Raw genomic sequence first — 18,233 nt, forward strand, 5'->3', positions numbered from 1 at the left:
CCAGCACTCACTCTGTTAGCTTTTAAATGTTCTCTTTGGGAGCTTCATATAAGCTCGATGACATTTGAGCCACAGTTTGTAGATATGGAATACATGACACATTCTTAGTAAGGTTATCCAGCACTGCCATGGTGGCTGCCCAGTCTTCTGGCCAGTGTGCTAGGTACACGTTCCTGTCACACGGGGCCCAAGAAACACATACACAGCCATACATAGACCAACAGATTTAATATTATATTGCAGTTTTCAGCGATGCATAATGCAGCTGCAATTGTGTTTTAAGGAGAAGCCAAGTGGGGATGGTTGTCCCTGCAACCCAGTCCTGGGCCATGTGCAGCCTCAGTGGACACTTCCATAGTGCTGAGGCCCTGGCCTCGCCTCCAGTTACCCTGTACTGCCCACTGCCTTATGGTTCAGTGCGCAGGCCTTTGCCTTTTCATCACCAGCCTCTCTGCTCAGTGCTCTGCAGTTCTTGGCCTTGTCCTTTATCATGAGATTTGCTGAAATCACTAATGAAAATAACTCCCAAAAGCAACCAACAAAAATACTAGTTTAACTGGCACTGTGGTATATTAAAAGGCACAAGGGCATTGTGGCTTAACACTTTTGCTGGATCCCAAGAGATGCACATGATGTTACAAAGGGATCTAGCAGAATACTAATAATACATTTCAGTATAATCATCTTGGAGTGGTTTGGCCAGGATTTCCTAATTGATATCTAGGTTTTCTTCACCATTGTCCTGCAGAGACTTAATATACAGGCATAAAATCAGCAGTGATTTGTCTAATAAGTGATGAGATCAGCAGCCAAAGTCGTTAAGCTGGACCATTACTAAATACCATGGCCATGTTGGACTGGAAATTTATCCTTCTAGTGTCTTACCTCACATAAGCCATTTGCCTACTGTGCAATATAGAAAGATGTTTTCAAGTATTTGGCCATAGATTTTCACATCCATCATAAAGTTGGCATTCAATAAGGAAAAACTTCTAACTCCAGTATTAAATTGTACATAAATCCCAAATGTTCTTAAAGAACACTCAGGGACACGTTTGTTGCCTGGGCTTGGTAATGAAAGGTTCGTTTTTGAAACTTGAAATTTCGCCGTTGGTTTTTTTCCTATCATTTCCTCACATCCAGCAAAAAGAATCTCATGTTCTTTGATTCCTAGCAGAGTTCTGTGGCTTCAGTCTATCTATCTGTCCTGAGGGGAAAATTGTGTCTTGATCCACTAATCAATTTGGTAACTTTAATCTTGAGGTTTTTATAATTCCAAGGAGGGTTAATAAAGAATGATAATCTGTTTTGTTTGCTAATAGCTAGACAAATTTGTAATAAAGTGTTTCATAATACTTCTAAAGCATATGGAACAGTATGTCATTTACGTGTTACACATTTTAAATGTACTTGAAACACCACACAGCAAGGCCACTGAAATTGGGCTCCTGGGGCTAAGTCGCTGCTACTGTAACATCATCTTCAGTAAGATCTGCTGGTTTAGGGGCTTCTAGTCTTTAAATAATAACCAGACTGAACTTCTGTGACTAAAGAAAAACTTCACATTAACGATATTTTATAAAATTTTCAACTACAACCACTAGTCAACCTAAAACCTTAGTGCATAAAGAACTGAACCACAAAAGGGTTTCGTGCTGCCAGCGTTTTGCCTTCCGGTTTCCCCTGCAGAGCACAGGTCATCAGCAGAACATGTCCAGTTCAAAGGCATGGTCTCCACCGCCGCATACTAGACACCACTCCGGCACTTGGGAATGATGGGCCCAGTCAGGTCTGCAAGCCTCCTCTTCCTCACTGGAAAGGAATGGAGATGAGATATAAGGCACTTGTCTCTGTAGACCAGGGACCACCGCTGTTACTCTGAGAAAGCACTGTGAAGCTTGGCCCTAATTAGGTTGTTAGCAGAGTCTGAAGTCTGTTGTTTTGAAAGGACAGTATGTGTGAGTTGTACAACAGCCCTCCAGCTTGTCAGTGTTCATTGATGAGGGTCTGTGGTAGTGGAGATTCATCCATAGATTCCTGCTAAATGGCTGATCACACAGTCCCACTTTATAGCTCGGCTGTTTTCTTTGCCTGCAGAAGCCCCAGCTGAAGACCTTTTTACTCCAGTTCAGATAAGTGTTAAAAGTTAGTCAGTCATCTTAATGAGATTAGGGTCTTAACTAGGTGGAAACATTTCCCCCAGCTGTGTCTGGGAGCTCCTGGCCTACCTCCTGCCTATGTAAACGAGAGTTTCCACCGGTAAGATTACCCTACAGTATCTGTATCCCCTTATGTTTAACCTGGCCATTTCCCCGGGGACAAAACAGTTAAGCTCAACACTTTCAAGTGAAAAGTAGTTAAATGCCATAAAGAGGAAAGCACTAGCCAGGAGGTTGCAGGCTGGAGACGTTAGCTTAGAGGATGATGAGGATGCGGGGAGGGGCAGGAGAGGGTCTTTTTGTCGTAACAAGGGAGTGTGTTTTGAAATTGTAGTGTCTGCAGTTGAAGACCAAGCAGCAAGTTCCATCAGCCACAAGAGAAAGGTCAAAGAAGTCTGTAGAGCCAGTAGGTGGCAGTCGAGAGGCCTGCTGGTGTGGCAGAGACAGGAAGCTATTGCGGGGGGAAAAAAAAATATATCTGTCTATACTTAGATGTCTTCAGGTTCCCAAGCTGAGGCAGTAGACCTGCAGCCACCAGATCGATGAATACGAGCTGCAACAAAAACCGAATCAGCTGGTGCATGACACTGGGCATATACAGCAGACCCATAAGGGAGGTGAGGCCAGCCCAGTTCGTGAGATGATTAGATTGTCCAACTTATTGGGGGTAGATGTGGAGGGACAAAACTCAAACCCAAAGAGCACAAGAGGTTTGCCCAACGTGACCACAGAGTTTAATGAACCAGACTTTTCAGCATCTCCATGGTAGCTGTGCAGGCATGCCCAGCGGGGCCATCCTCATTGCCTCACTGGAGCCCTTCAACGCTGCTGGAATGTTTGTGTTGCCATTCCCATTTTATGGATGAGGAAAGTATGGCAGAGATGGTGTATTTCTTGCTTAAAGCAATAAAGCTAGTACAAGACAGAACCAAGGCTTTTTTTTTTTTTAGATGGAGTTTTACTCTGTCACCCAGGCTGGGCTCACTGCAACCTTGCCTCCCAGGTTCAAGCAGTTCTCCTGCCTCAGCCTCCTGAGTAGCTGGGATTACAGGCACCTGCCACCACACCCTGCTAATTTTTGTGTTTTTAGTAGAGACAGGAGTTTCACCATGTTGGTGAGGCTGGTCTCGAACTCCTGACCTAAGGGATCCCCCTGCCTCAGCCTCCCAAAGTGCTGGGGCTACAAGTATGAGCCACCGTGCCCAGCTAGAACCAAAGCTTTTGACTCATCTTGAGCCTCAGTTCAGTGCCTCCCTCAATAGAGTTGAGCCTTGTCTGGGTAGGGTTTGCATATCCATATCTCAGCTGATTCTCACAGGGAGGATTAGCTCCTTCTTCCTGCAGAAGAAAGGAGCCCTGGTCCCTGAGAGCTGGCAGCAGAGCCAGGACTGAAATCCAAGTTCCTGGCCCATGGTTGAGGAAACAAAAAGGACCCCATGACTTGGAGCGGGGGGAGGCGGGGGTGGGGGCGGCGCGTGGTTCTTTTTCCATTACTTGCCAAGTCCTCCTCAAGCTTGCCTCATCACTCCTCCAGTTAGAACCCTGACTGGGCTCACATTGCTCTCAGCCCCTTGATGTGACTCCCAAGTCTCTTAATAATAGCTAACTCTTACATGGCACTTACTGTGTGTCAGACACTGTTCTGAACACTTCCTATCTCACTAGCTCATGTAGTCCTCCCCAGATCAGGTGAGATGCCTGGTTGCTATTATCATCCACACTTTACAGGAAGGTCTAGAGAAGAAGGACTGCATGAGCTAGTGAGATGGGAAGTGTTCTCTGACACACAGTAAGTGCCATGTAAGAGTCAGCTATTATTAATAGACTTGGGAGTCACGTCAAGGGGCTTAACTGAGAGCAACGGGAGCCCAGTTGGTTCTAACTGGAGTGACGAGGCAAGCTTCGGAGGGGCTCCAGTGAGGCAATGAGGATGGCCCTGCTGGGCATGCCTGCACAGCTACCATGCAGATGCTGAAAAGTCTGGTTCATTAAACTCTGTGGCACGTTGGGCAAACCTCTTGTGCTCTTTGGGTTTTGGTTTTTGTCCCCCCACCTCTACCCCCAAGAAGTTGAACATTCTGATCATCTCAGAATGTCCTTCTTGCCTTTTTCCATTACTTCCATAACTTGCCAAGTTATGAATAAGTCACAAAACTGGGAGTAAAAGCTGGGTCTCCCAATATCCTCCTTCAATTCTGTCTGCTCTTTACTTTCTTTAAAAAACTCCTCACTGCTTATTGCAAGAGCCAGAGACTCCTTTTATTGTGAAAGCCAGAAGGGCTCTCCAGTCGTCCGGACCAACCTCCATCTGCTGCTTGAACTCCTCTGCCACTTCTTGCCAAATTTGAACATTTCCATCATGTTTTTGGAAAGCACTTTCTATTCATTTAAATATTCAGCAGCATGTACTGAGTGCTGTGTGCCAAGCACAAGAATCAGAACTAAAGACACAGCATAACAGGGACCAAGACATGCAATATTTGAGAACTACTGTTTGATAAATATGAAATATTAGAGATGCCTGGCAGATCTCTGAGGTGTAAGAGGCATAAAGAATGAAGTGGTCAGATCTTCCCAGGATGGCAGGTAACAGGTCTTAAACAAGAAAAAGGAAGAGGATGGGATTTTAAATGGAAAAGGTAGAGAATGGGAAGGTGGGGGGCACTGGGAGTAATGACCCTCTAAGGGTAAGCTTTTTCCTTGGTCACTTGGGGGCACTTAAGGTACCTGGAATGGTACTAACATGGCAAAAGGATGGCTTCTTGGGGATGTCAAGAGATGACCTCCTGATGGGACCATCTCCCAATGTAGAGTGCATAGGCACTGGGGCCGGATTGTCAGTTCAAATCCCGGTCCCGCCCACGGATTGTGGGTAACATTAGTTACCTACTTCTCCAGACCTCTGTTTCCTTCTGTAAAGTGTGGATAATAATAGCACCTGTCTCACCTGGTTGTGGGGAGGACTACATGAGCTCGTGAGACAAAGTGTTCAGAACAGTCTCTGACACACAGTAAGTGCCATGTAAGAGTCAGATATTAGGAGACTTGGTAGTCATGTCAAGGGGCCTAACAGAGCAACGGGAGCCTGGTCAGGGTTCTAAGTGGAGGAGTGATGAGGCAAGCTTTGGAAGGAGACTTGGGATGAGTGCTGGGGTGCCTGCCCTGGAGGAGCTGGGGGCTTGAGGACATTGGAGGAGATGAAAGTGACAAGGGCTCAACATGCGGCAGGACACTGGGATTGGCAAGGAGGTGACTGGCTGGCTGGGGTAGGGGCAGCATCTAGGAACAGGCTCAGATTTCTGGCTTGGGTGGCTGTGAGAAAAGGAATAGCCTTTTCTTTTCTTTTCTTTTTTTAGACAGAGTTTCGTTCTTGTCACCCAGGCTGGAGGGCAGTGGCGTGGTCTTGGCTCACTGCAACCTCCGCCTCCCAGGTTCAAGCAATTCTCCTACTTCAGCCTCCTGAATAGCTGGGATTACAGGCACTCGCCACCACACCCGGCTAATTTTTTTGTATTTTTAGTAGAGATGGGGTATCACTATGTTGGCCAAGCTGATCTCAAACTCCCGACCTCAGGTGATCCACCCACCTCAGCCTCGAAAAGTGCTGGGATTACAGGAGTGAGCCACCATGTCTGCCTTCCTTTTCTGAGATAGGTTTGGGGGACTATGATGAAACTGATTTGGGGTCCAGCAATCCCACTTCTGGATATTTACCCAAAATATTTAAAATCAGTTGAAAAGATGTTTCACTCCATGTTCATTGCAGCATCATTCACAATAGCCAAAATATGAAATCAACCTAAGTGTCTATCACCAAGAATGGACAAAGAAACTGTGGGGTATATGCACAATGGAATACTATTCAGTCTTCATTTTAAAAAATGAAATTTGTTCACTTGCAACCACATGAATGGAATTGGCGAACATTATACTAAGTGAAATAAGCCAGGCACAGAAAGATAAATTAGATGTGGAATCTAAAACAATTGAACTCATAGGAGCAGGGAGTAAAATGATCATTACGGAAGCTGGAGGTGGAGGAATGGGGAGATAACGGCCACAGGATGCAAAAATCTCAGTTGGACAAGACAAATAAGTTGTTTTTTTAAAGATCTATTACACAGCATGGTGAATATAGCTAATAATAGTATATTATACATTTCAAAATTGCTAAAAATAAACGTTCTCACCACAAAAAAGTATTTGAGGTGATGATATGCTAATTCACTTAATTTTTCCACATTGTATTCATAAATCATAACAGCACTTTGTATCAGGTAAATATATACAATTACAAATTGTCAATTGGCAATACAGTTTTTTAGAAATTGCTTTGCCGTGTGCTGTGTCTGGGTTGCTTGCTGCAAAGGTCTTCCCTGAGAATACTGTAAAATGGTGACTTTCCCAGGAAGGGAAGTTTTCTGCTTTTAAACACGCTATTCTCCCTTCACATGATACCCCAACCCATACAACTGTCTTACCTCAGAGGCTGCAATTCAGATTTTGCTAAGTGGAGAGAGCTGCAGTGGCAGATTTGGAGGACCTGAGTGCCATGCTTGGCCTGGCTCTTTGCTATAAATAGTGTGGAGATGACAGTCATCTGAGGTATTGCTGTGGGAAAACGCAGATGGGATCCACAGCGTGGCTCCTCCCTGGCACCTCACATTCACCGAACACTCTTTAGAGCTTGGTGCACAGGGTGGGGAGGACCAAAGACGCACAATGATTTTAAATATTTTGGGTAAATATCCAGAAGTGGTCAGGATGCATCCCAGGCATACCGCCTATCTGCAGAGCCAGTTGCTGTCACCATAGCTTTGGGGACTGAACGTCCCCCAAGGAGGAGCCCAAGTACTGCAGAGGCCCCAGCCATGGGCCAAGGGCCAGCAGAGGCAGGTCAAAGTGAGCAGGAGGCCTGAGAGGCCTGCTCCCTTCCCAATCTGTGCTCCCTGCTGCCAGGCCTGCTGACAGCCTCAGTCCTGAGGAGGAGCTGGCAGGAGGCTTTTATGATACAAATATTCAGTTGGAAAACATGAAGCCTGTCTGCTTCATTGTGGCATTAACGTAGGATGCAATAATCTGTTGTAAAGTTAGGAGGAACCTGATGCACGGCAATAAACAAACATTTCTCTTACAAAAATTAGCAGATGGCTGCAAATTTCATTTTAAAGCCAGAGATCCTACATCACCAAGTAGAACTCTGTTCCCTGTAATCACTGAGATGATTCATCTCTAATTCCTTCTGTAGGAAACCCCAAGGGAGCAGCTGCCCACAGTTCCCTGGGGTAGCCCAGAGGCCCATTTTTATCACCTGGCATCACCATCCAGGAAACTGTCACAGTTCCTGTTTCCCACTTGCTTCCATTGCCAGGCTCCGGAGCTTGACGTTAAAGGCCTTGGGCTGCAGCCGCCCAAACACCTCCCCAGCCCCATTCCTTGTGAACATCCCATATGCTTTCAACTGTCCTGCCTTTGCTCATGCTGTTTCCTCTGCTTGGAATGTCTTCCCTTCCTTCTTTGTGAACTCCTATTTTTCCTTCGAGGTCTATTTCCTTATAACAGTTCTTCCAATCTTTTTAGATCCTTCTGTCTCTCCTTTGTACCCCGAGCATCCCTTCCTAATACTTCTAGAACCCCCAGAGGAATGCCTCCTGACCTCCTCCATCAACCTATCTTTTCTTTTCAAGGCTGGCTAAAACCCTCCCCAACCAGGATGCTTTGCCTAACTGGCCTTTATCTCTATAAATCATTTCCTCACTTTGTTTAGATAGAATTTTTAGGCATTCTTGAATTTTTAGGCAAGTCTTTAAGTCTTTTTTTTCCCCCTAAAATGTTATAAAGCTTCTTGAGTCAGAGGTAGCCTGTCTGCTACCTCTGATATCACCTAGCACAGCCCTAGGCACACAAAAGTTGCCCAGAAAATTCTTGCTGTCTCTAACAACTGGTGTGACCTGACTGAGCAGCTGCCTAGACCCCCCACCCCTACCCCCGGCTCTTTCTTTCTAAGGGAGTTGGAAGGATAAGCTCTAAGTCCTTCTGGCTCTAGCATTTTACATTCTTACAATGTCTGAAAATTGTTGGCAATGGGAGTCAGGCCTGAATTTTGGACTCTCAGATTGACAGGACTGGGAGAGTTTTCAAAGGCCATTTTGTCCAACTCCTAGATGATTCTGGTATCCCCCTGCAGCACCTGTGACCTCTGCTCATCTAGAGCCTCTAACCCCAGAAACAAGACCTCCAGACTGTCATGGCTGAGGACAGAAACTGGATTAGCCCAGAGATGGGCACCAAGGGGCACATAAGAAACCTAACTGTGAGGGAAAAAATGTGAGATGATTGCATAAAGAATAGAAACTCAAAGTTTCTCAGTGCTGGTACTGCAGCCAGGTCACAGCTGAGCCAACAGAGGTTTCATTGCTGGCCGTCTCCAACAATTCAGTTTAGCTATGACATCTGTGATATGATATAATAATTATGATTCTTAGTTATGTGTGTTCGTTCTCATTTTATTTCAAGTAAGGATACTTCTGATAAACCAAGACTCTGTGCACATTTTAAAAAATGGGCTTTTCCAAACCTGAGGCTCTAGAAAGTAGTGGCATTTGAAGTAAGCAATGAATGAATAGCCCCTGGGATGTGACATCCTTATGAGCAGAACTTTGGTACATGTCTGTGGAATTGAATAATTCGATCTAAAGCTTGTGAGCGTGTGAGTTCTACGATTATCTATGCAAGTGGGGTCTGTGCACGTCTGCCTTGAGCATACACCCCTACACACTCATCTCCGTTCTTCGAGGGCTTCCAGGTAGTGACCTGGCCTCACATAAATCACCAGGAAGTGACATACTTTGAGTGGAGCATTCATATTAGGCTCTTGCATTTTATTGAGGGTTGGAAACTATTGTGTAGAGCAGGTTTGAATCTGATGAGAAGCTCACTGAAGACATTGTCCTTTAAAACACATACTTATTTCATAATTTAATCCCAAAAAGAAGTTTTTATTTTAAATTTTCAAACTCATTATGCTTCCTTCTCTTCTGTGATAAGAATACTGTAACTTGGTTTGGCTTCCTCCTGCCTTGGTTCTAGGAAACTCAGGTCTAAATATAATCATCATTCATGTTAATGATATAGACCTACTGCTTTTCTTATTTTTTTCCCCTCTTGTTTTCCTATAGCGCTGTCAGTCATGCTCCCTTTGTTGAATGCTATATCAAATGCTTTTTTGGCAGCCAGCAGGAATATACATAAGCAATAACTACACAGAGCTTGTGAACAACTGGCATCTGCAAGTAAGATCGTGACTGCTCGAACTTTTCATTCAGTTGACTTATACACCTATTTGTTCATATAGGTATATGATAGGTGTTCATCATCAAACAATGTTGTGATATTTTCTTTTTCTTAAATTTTCTTTCTTCTTAAAAATTTCCTGGAAATGTTTCCTTCATAATCATTTTTCCTTTCAGAAAAAAACACTATGCCTTTAATTGAGATTAAATTAATATACCCTATTTTTACTTTACTATGAAGTTGACATTTTCAACTTTTACCTTAAAATCAATGTGAAGTCTCCTAGGCTCAGGATTTTGGTAGTCATATTGGAAGGTAGCTTTGGGATTTGGGGCTAAATCTGAACTGTATGACCTGGAGAGGATGCTATGAGTTCAGAGAAGGTTATTCAGAAGAGGAAAATACTCCTAGGAGCCTTATGCCTTCCCAACTTTCATTTCCTTCTGCTAACACACTTATGTGTGCTCCGGGCCCAGCCTGTGTTGAGCTGTGCTTTGAGGAGGAGAGGACCCAGTCTTAGCTCCTGAAGTCAAGGAGCTCATAGTCCAGGGTGGAGATGAGGCACAAACACAGAAAACAAGGAAGACGCGATCAATGTGAAAATCAAGGTTAAAGAAGATTTGGAGAGGTATCTACAGAATTTTCCCTGACATCCCCAGCACGGGTGGAGGGAGTAACAGGCATTCGGGCAGGGCAGGGAGCATGTTTCTACTCACCAAGATCATTGTTGTTCATCATCGCGTTGGATGCCCGAAGCCGGGGCCCCTGCTGGGTAAAGTGGTAGCCAAATTTTAGAAGCGTTGCGTTTTTTTCCAACATGTTCACGATCTCCATTTCCACTTTGTTGCCCAGGGGCTGGCTCTTTGGTAAAAGAAAAAAACAACACCAAAAACAATAATCAGCACTCATTCCATGTGTACAGTGCCTAAATGCCCTCTACCTGCAGAAACTCTTGAGTAGTGGGAGGGGATTTTAGCCAGTGGAAGTTTAGAGAAGTTGAAAGGTCACACGGCCAGGAGTAATTGCCCTGGAATTCAAACTCAGGTCTGCTGGATGCCAAGAATAGATCTTTTCACTGCTTTACAAAAACCTTTCTCCGAGCAGGTGCCCAAGCAAGAGCTCCACAACAGAAGAATATTTGAAGGACCTTCAATCTCATCTAGTCCTAAGGAGACTAAAAATCCTGCTGTTCAGGCTACACCTCATACTATCTGAATCAGAATCTCTGGGGAGTGGGACTCTGATGGCTGTGTTTTTAAAATCTTCCCAGGAGATTTCAATATGCAGCCAAGTTTGATAACCAATAATTTAGTCTCTTCAAATTATAAATGAAAAAATTGAGGCCCAGAGAAGGAACAAGGGTTTTCCCAAGATCACATGGTAAGTTGAGAATGCCAAAGTTAGCTTTCTGAAGCCCAATTCTGATCATATTAATAGTTCCCTGGGCCCAAATCTATAGTGATCATCTGACAAAGGTATAAAAAAAATCAGAAAAAAAAATCAGAAAGATCCAACAATGTTGGGAAGGATATGATAAGGATGTTCATCACAGTCTCAGTTATAACAGTGGGAGGAAAAGGGAAATAAGAATTCATTAAGAGGCCAGGCACGGTGGCTCATGCATGTTGTCCTAGCACTTTGGGAGGCCAAGGCAGGCAGATTGCCTGAGCTGAGGAGTTTGAGACCACCTGGGCAACATGGTGAAACCCCGTCTCTATTAAAAATACAAAAAAATTAGCTCGGTGTGGTAGTGGGCGCCTGCCATTCCAGCTATCTCCGGAGGCTGAGACAGAATCACTTGAACCTGGGAGGCAGAGTTTGCAGTGAGTCGAGATTGCGCCACTCCAGCCTGGGCAACAGAGCAAGATTCTGTCTCCAAAAAATAAAAAATAAAAAAAATTAAAAAAAGAATTAATGAAGAGAGAGTTGCTCAGATAAATGATAGTTCAACCTTACTAAATAGAATGTGGGCAGCTCTAAAATGATGGTGCAAATTTTGGTCATAAGCATGGAAAGATAGCCATGAACCAATATTGAATGGAGAGAGAAAAAAAAAAAACCCTGGTCACAAAAGAGACTATTTGTATGTAAAGTTATCTATAGTTTCCATTTACATACATAATGCAGAGAAAAAACTTTGAAGTATATTGATAATGCTGGGATTTGGGGGAAAAGTTTTTGTTTTGTCCTTTATATCTTATTGTATTGTTTGGATTTTCTATTACCATATATAATAAAATAATGAAACATAAATATAATCTTAAACAGGTTGTAAAAGACAGAAAGCTAACATCATACTTAATGGTTAAAGACTGAAAGCCTCCCCCCAACTAAGATTAGGAACAAGATAAAGATGTTTGCTTTCACCAACATTTTACTTGGGGGGCGGGTCCAGACAAGATAATTCAGCAAGAAAAATAAATAAAATGCATCCAGACAGAAAAGGACAAAGTAAAACTATCTGTATTTGCAGATGATATAATGTAATATCTAGAAAATTCTAAGGCATACACATTTCTACATAAAATTAGCAAGTTCAGCAAAATTACAGGATATAAGATCAATATGCAAAAATCAGTTGTATTTCTATACACTAGCAATAAGCAATCTGAAAATGAACCTGAGAGAATAATTCAATTTGTAATAACATAAAAAATATTAATTCTTCTTTTTGAGACAGAGTCTTACAAAATACTTATTCTTTTTAGACAGTCTTATTCTTGTTGCTCAGGCTGGAGTGCAGTGATGTGATCTTGGCTCACTGCAACCTCTACCTCCTGGGTTCAAGTGATTTTCCTGCCTCAGCCTCCCGAGTGGCTGGGATTACAAGTTGTGCCACCATGCCTAGCTAAATTTTTGTATTTTTAGTAGAGATAGGGTTTTGCTATGTTGGCCAGGCTGGTCTCAAACTTCTGACCTCAGGTGATCTGCCTGCCTTGGCCAAAGTTCTGGGATTACAGGTGCAAGCCACTGCACTTGGCCAAAAAGAATGAAATGCTAATTCTAACTTTGTTTTTGTTAGATTCATTTTTAAAAAAAGTGGTAAAGACTTATATACTGAAAACTACAAAACAACACTGAAATACATTAAGAAGACCTAAATAAATATAAATAGATCCCATGGATATTAAGTCTTCATGGATAAGAAGACTTAATATTGTTAATATTGTAATATTACCAAATTGATCAAAAGAGTCAATGCCATCCTTATCAAAACTCCAGCTTCCTTTTTTTTTTTTTCCAGAAGTAGACAAGCTGATGCTAAAATTCACATGAAAATGAAAGGAACCCAGAATAGCCAAAACAATCTTGAAAAAGAGGGACAAAGTTGGAGAATTCACATTTCCTGATTTCAAAATTACTACAAAGCTACAGTAATTAAGACTTTGTGGTACTGGCATAAGGCAGCCATATGGATAAATAGAATTGAGAGTCCAGAAATAAATCCATACATGTATAGACAATTGCTTTTCAAAAAGGACATCGAGACAATCCAATGGGAAAAAAAATTGTCTTCTCAAGAAATGGTGATGAGACAACTAGATATCCACATGCAAAAGAACGAATTTAGACACTAAACACAATATGTAAAAACTCAAAATGGATGAAAGGCGTAAATGTGAGTGCTAAAACTATGAAACTATGATGAAAACATACATGTAAGTTTTTGTGACCTTGGCAATAGTTTTGTAGATGTGACACCTAAAGCACAAACAACAAAAGAAAAAATGGATGTTACACTTCATCAAAATTTAAAACTTTTGTGCTTCAAAAGACACTATCAAGAAAGTGAAAAGACAACACAAAGAATGGGAAAATATGGCCGGGCGCGGTGGCTCACTCCTATAATCCCAGCACTTTGGGAGGCTGAGGTGGGTGGATCACGAGGTCAAGAGATCGAGACCATCCTGGTCAGAGGTGAAACCCCGTCTCTACTAAAAAATACAAAAATTAGCTGGGCATGGTGGTGCACGCCTGTAGTCCCAGCTACTCAGGAGGCTGAGGCAGGAGAATTGCCTGAACCCAGGAGGCGGAGGTTGCGGTGAGCTGAGATCGCGCCATTGCACTCCAGCCTGGGTAACAAGAGCGAAATTCTGTCTCAAAAAAAAAATAGATAAAAAGAATGGGAAAATATTTTGTGTTGATATTTTAAAAATATCTGGTGGATAGAGGATTTAATTATGAATATTGAAGACTATTAGAACTCAACAGTAAAAGCACAAATAGCAATTTATAAATGAGCAAAGGATTTGAATAGACATTTTCTGTAAAGAAGATCAAAAATGTCACATAAATATACAAAAAGGTGCTCATCATCATTAATTCATAAAATGCAAATCAAACCACGAGATTCCACTTCACACATGCTAAGATGACTATAATAGAAAAGACAGACAATAACAAGTGTTGACAAGAATGTGGAGAAAGTGGCACCCTCATACATTGCTGGTGGGAATATAAAACGGTGCTGCTGCTTTGAAACACGGTTTGGCAGTTCCTCAGAAAGTTAAACATAGAGCTACCATATACCCAGCAATTCTGCTCCTAAGTGGAAAATAAATAAAAACGTAAGTCCACACAAAAACTTGTTAATGAATGCTCATAACAGCATTATTCAGAATAGCCAAAAGCAGAAATATGCCAAATGTCCATCAGCTGATGAATGGATACACACAGTGTGGTAGATCCTTAACAATGGAGTGATTATTCAGCTAAAAAGGGAATAAAGTTCTGATATGTGCTGTTATGCAACACGAATGTCCCTGGAAAACATTATGCTAAATGAAAAAAGTCAGACACGAAGGTCATATATTGTATGATTCCACTGATATGAAATGTCTAGATTAGGCAAATTCGTAGTGATGGAAAGGAGGTTAGTGAAAGGGGATACAAGCAGAATGAGAGCTAATGGGTATGGAGTTTCTTTTTTGAGTGATAAAAATTTTCTAGAATTAGATAGTGGTGATGGTTACAGAACCTTGTGAATACATCAAAACCCACTGAATTGTACCTTTTAAAAGGATGAATTATGTGGTTTGTGAAGTAGATGTCAATTAGAAAATACTCCACAGTAAAAAAAAAAAAGATCAAACAATCCAATTAGAGATGTACATATTGGAAATATTCACATGACAAGATGTTCAACATCATTACCTATCACAGAAATGCAAATCAAAATCACAATGAGATATCACTATATACCTATCAAAATTTCTAAAATAAAAATTAGCGACAACAGCAAACATGGGTGAGGATGTAGAGAAACTGGTTCACTCATAAATTACTGGTGGGTCTAGAAAATGGCACAGTCATTGTGCACAAGAGTTGAGCAGTTTCTTAAAATGCAGTTTGGACTCCTGGGTATTTATCCCAGAGAAATAAAAACATATGTTTACGTAAAATCTGTACATGAATGCTTATAACAGCTTTATAGGTAACAGACAAACCTGGAAACAATCCAGACATCCTTCAACAGGTGAATGGTCAAACAAACCATGGTACCTCCACACCATGGACTACTACTCACCAGTGAAAAAGGGCAAACTACTGGTACATGCAACAATTTGGATGAATCTCCATAGAATTATGCCAAGTGGAAAAAAAGCCAGTCCAAAATGGCTACATAGTATATGATTTCACTTACATAACATTGTACATATATAATTCTTGAAGTGACAAAATATTAAAATGGAAAACAGGTTAGTGGTTGCCTAGGGTTAAGGAGGCAGGAGGAAGAGACAAGTGAGCTTGGAAAGGGAACATGAGAGATCCTTGTGATGGAAATATTTTGTATCTTGACTGTATCAGTGTTACTATACTTGCTGTGATACAAAACTACTGTTCCCACCAAAACTGCATAGAGTACAAGGGATCTCCCTGTATTATTTCTCCTTCCTTCCTTCCTTGCCTCTCTCCCTCTCTCTTTCTTTCTTTCTTTTTTGAGAAAGAAAGATCTCAAGGCCTCTCCTTGAGGTCACTTGCTGGAAATGCCCTGCTAAAACTCTGGATGGGCTAGTCTCAGAAAGTACTGGTCTCCCCTGAGTGAAGGGGCTACCAGAGATTTCGAGGGCTGCCTCTGCAAAGCTGATGCTTCATGCAGAGTACAAAGCCCTTTCTTTCCCTTTCCTTTCTTTTGTTTTTCTGAGACAGAGTCTCACTCTGTTGCCCAGGCTGGAGTGCAGTGTTACAATCTCAGCTCAGTGCAGCCTCTGCCTCCCAGCTTCAAGCGATTCTCCTGCCTCAGCCCCCTGAGCACCTGGGACTACAAGCGCGTGCTACCACATGCAACTAATTTTTTGTATTTTTAGTAGAGGTAGGATTTTGTCACGTTGGCCAGGCTGGTCTCAAACTCCTGTCCTCAAGTGATCCACCCATCTCTGCCTCCCGAAGTGCTACAATTATAGGTGTGAGCCACCACACCTGGCCCCTCTGTTTTATTTCTTACAACCACATACTAGTCTGCAATTATCCCCAAATTTAAAGAGTTTTATTAAAAAAAAAAAAAAAACAGAAATAGAAACCAAACAGAAATACACAACCACCTCTAAAGGCTCCCCACTGCCAAGAACTGCTGCTGTTTACTGTGTTCCAGGCCCTGCCTTGTGCCCCACTTGCATGATCTCAGTTCATTCCCTCTCTAAGCCAACAGGACAGAGCCCCACCTCCTCAGCCGGGCACTCCAGGGCCTCACAGATGACTCCTTGCTTTCCTTCTCTCTCTTGTTCCTTACAAAGCCTGTTTATCTCTGGCAGTCTGATACACAGTACCTGGTGCAGACAGAGGTCTACTCCTAAAAGCTCATGTGCCTCCATGTGGAATGCTCCTAGCCTCCCTGTATGCACCTGTTTGTATATCCCTAGTGCTTTAACGTGCACTGCAAATTCCCCCTCCCCCAGGAGGCTTTTCCTGATCTTGACCCCAGGAAATGATCTCTCCCCATACCACACTCAAGTGCACATTTGATGTCTCTCCCTACACCTAACAGTCCATCTACCTTACTTGGGTCACTTGGCTCTAATCTGTCTCACCAATTTGAGCTGTATTGTCCAAGACAGTGGCTACTAACGACAATGTGGCTCTAATACATCTAAATAATGAAAATGAAATGATGTATAGTTCACTTCCTCAGTCCTATTAGCCACATTTCTAGTGCTTGATAGCCGCTGGTGGCTGGGTGCAGTGGCTCACACCTATAATCCCAGCACTTTGGGAAGCTGAGGCAGGAGGATCACTTGAGACCAGGAGTTTGAGACCAACCTGGGTGGGCAACATAGAGAAATTTGTCACTACAAAAACAAAAACAAACAAATAGCCACTGGCTAGAGACTACTATGTTGGTCAGTGCAGATATGGAGCTTCATCATCATCACAGAAAGTTCTATTGAACAGCGCTGCTGTAGAACATGAGCTCTCGGTTGAGGTGTGCAGAGGAAATACAAATGTGCTTGGGAGGGATAGAGTGGATATCAGCCCAGCATCCCAATGGACAAGCATGAATTGTAGCTGAGACTCTTGATGGAGAAGTCCCCCCAGGTATTATGAGTTCACTAGAGCTCATCTGGGTTCAGACTGGGCTCAGAAAGCTGGCCATAGCAGGCAGAGGGACACTGGTGAAATTCCACCAGCCCCTCTGGCAAGGCTCCTAAGAATGCCAGGAAGAGGTCAGGTCTGTCCTCGGAGGACTCAGCACAGCCCTGGAATCTGGCTATTTCGGCCTGGAGCTGGTACAGCAACCATCTGAGGCCCCAAGAAGGAACTGGCAGCTCCCTCGCCCACCTTCCCCAGTTAGCAGGAAGCCTGGCCTCTCCTTGAGGTCACTTGCTGGAAATGCCCTGCTAAAACTCAGGATGGGTTCATCTCAGAAAGTACTGGTCTCCCCTGAGTGAAGGGGCTACCAGAGATTTCAAGGGCTGCCTCTGCGAAGCTGATGCTTTGTATAGAGTACAAAGCCCCTTGACATGCATTGCTTCCATTCAACCTGTCTGCATCCCTGGGAGGTGATCAGGGCAGGCAGGAGCCAGCATCTCCATCTTATAGATGAGTAAACTGAACCCAGGTGTAGACGGAAGCTGGACTATGCTCCCTCGGCTTATTCATGACAGACCCAAGGCTTGACCTTGACTTGGGACTGGAAGGACTGGAGAGGTTCCTCTAGGCTCAGTTCTCACATTAGTATCCAATATCCTGGGATACACGCAGATGTGTCTGGGTGTGTGGGACAGGGTACAGGATCCCATTAGATAATCATGATCTTCCAGGAGTGTTCATCTCAGACCAAACCCATCATTTTTACATTAAGGAGTAAAATAGAACATGTGCATACATCTTACAATAAGCCTTAAGATGTCAAAGAAGCTTTATACTTTCATCCTTCTCTGACTCTGGGGACCCTGAGACTAAAAGGACTCATTCACTTTATAGATGAGAGAAGCAGTGGCTAGGAAGCCAGGACTAACAACCAGTTCTCTTACTTATTTTTTAAGTAACTTATTTAGTGATTACTGCATGCCAAACAATGTCATAAACATTTTACAAAAGCTAATTTATTTTTTTCCTATCAATCTAAGGGATATATACTACTATCATTATTTTCATTTTATTTTATTGTTTGAGATGGAGTCTTGCTCTGTCACCCAGGCTGGAGTGTAGTGGTATGACCTCAGCTCGCTGCAACCTCTGCCTTCTGGGTTCAAGTGATGCTCCTGCCTCAGCCTCTCAAGTAGCTGGGATTACAGGCATGCACCAACACACCCAGCTAATTCTTGTATTTTTAGTAGAGAC

The 18,233-nt window shown here is 42.9% G+C and overlaps 1 protein-coding gene across 1 annotated transcript in view; it reads right to left on the reverse strand.

Annotated features, from left to right (window-relative positions):
- Positions 1 to 209: 209 nt before the first annotated feature.
- Positions 210 to 18,233, reverse strand: part of TMOD1 (tropomodulin 1) — a 93,656-nt gene continuing 75,632 nt past the window's right edge. Inside the window, exons 9-10 of the mRNA XM_012475745.3 lie at positions 10,169 to 10,313; positions 210 to 1,812 (exon numbers count right to left, since the gene is read on the reverse strand). Coding sequence (XP_012331168.1) covers positions 1,748 to 1,812; positions 10,169 to 10,313 — 210 coding nt within the window. The 3' untranslated portion in view covers positions 210 to 1,747. The remainder of the gene's footprint in view (positions 1,813 to 10,168; positions 10,314 to 18,233) is intronic.

The sequence above is a fragment of the Aotus nancymaae genome, unplaced genomic scaffold (genome assembly GCF_030222135.1).
Source record: "Aotus nancymaae isolate 86718 unplaced genomic scaffold, 86718_ANA_hifiasm-v0.15.2.pri h1tg000003l, whole genome shotgun sequence".
Lineage (NCBI taxonomy): Eukaryota > Metazoa > Chordata > Mammalia > Primates > Aotidae > Aotus > Aotus nancymaae.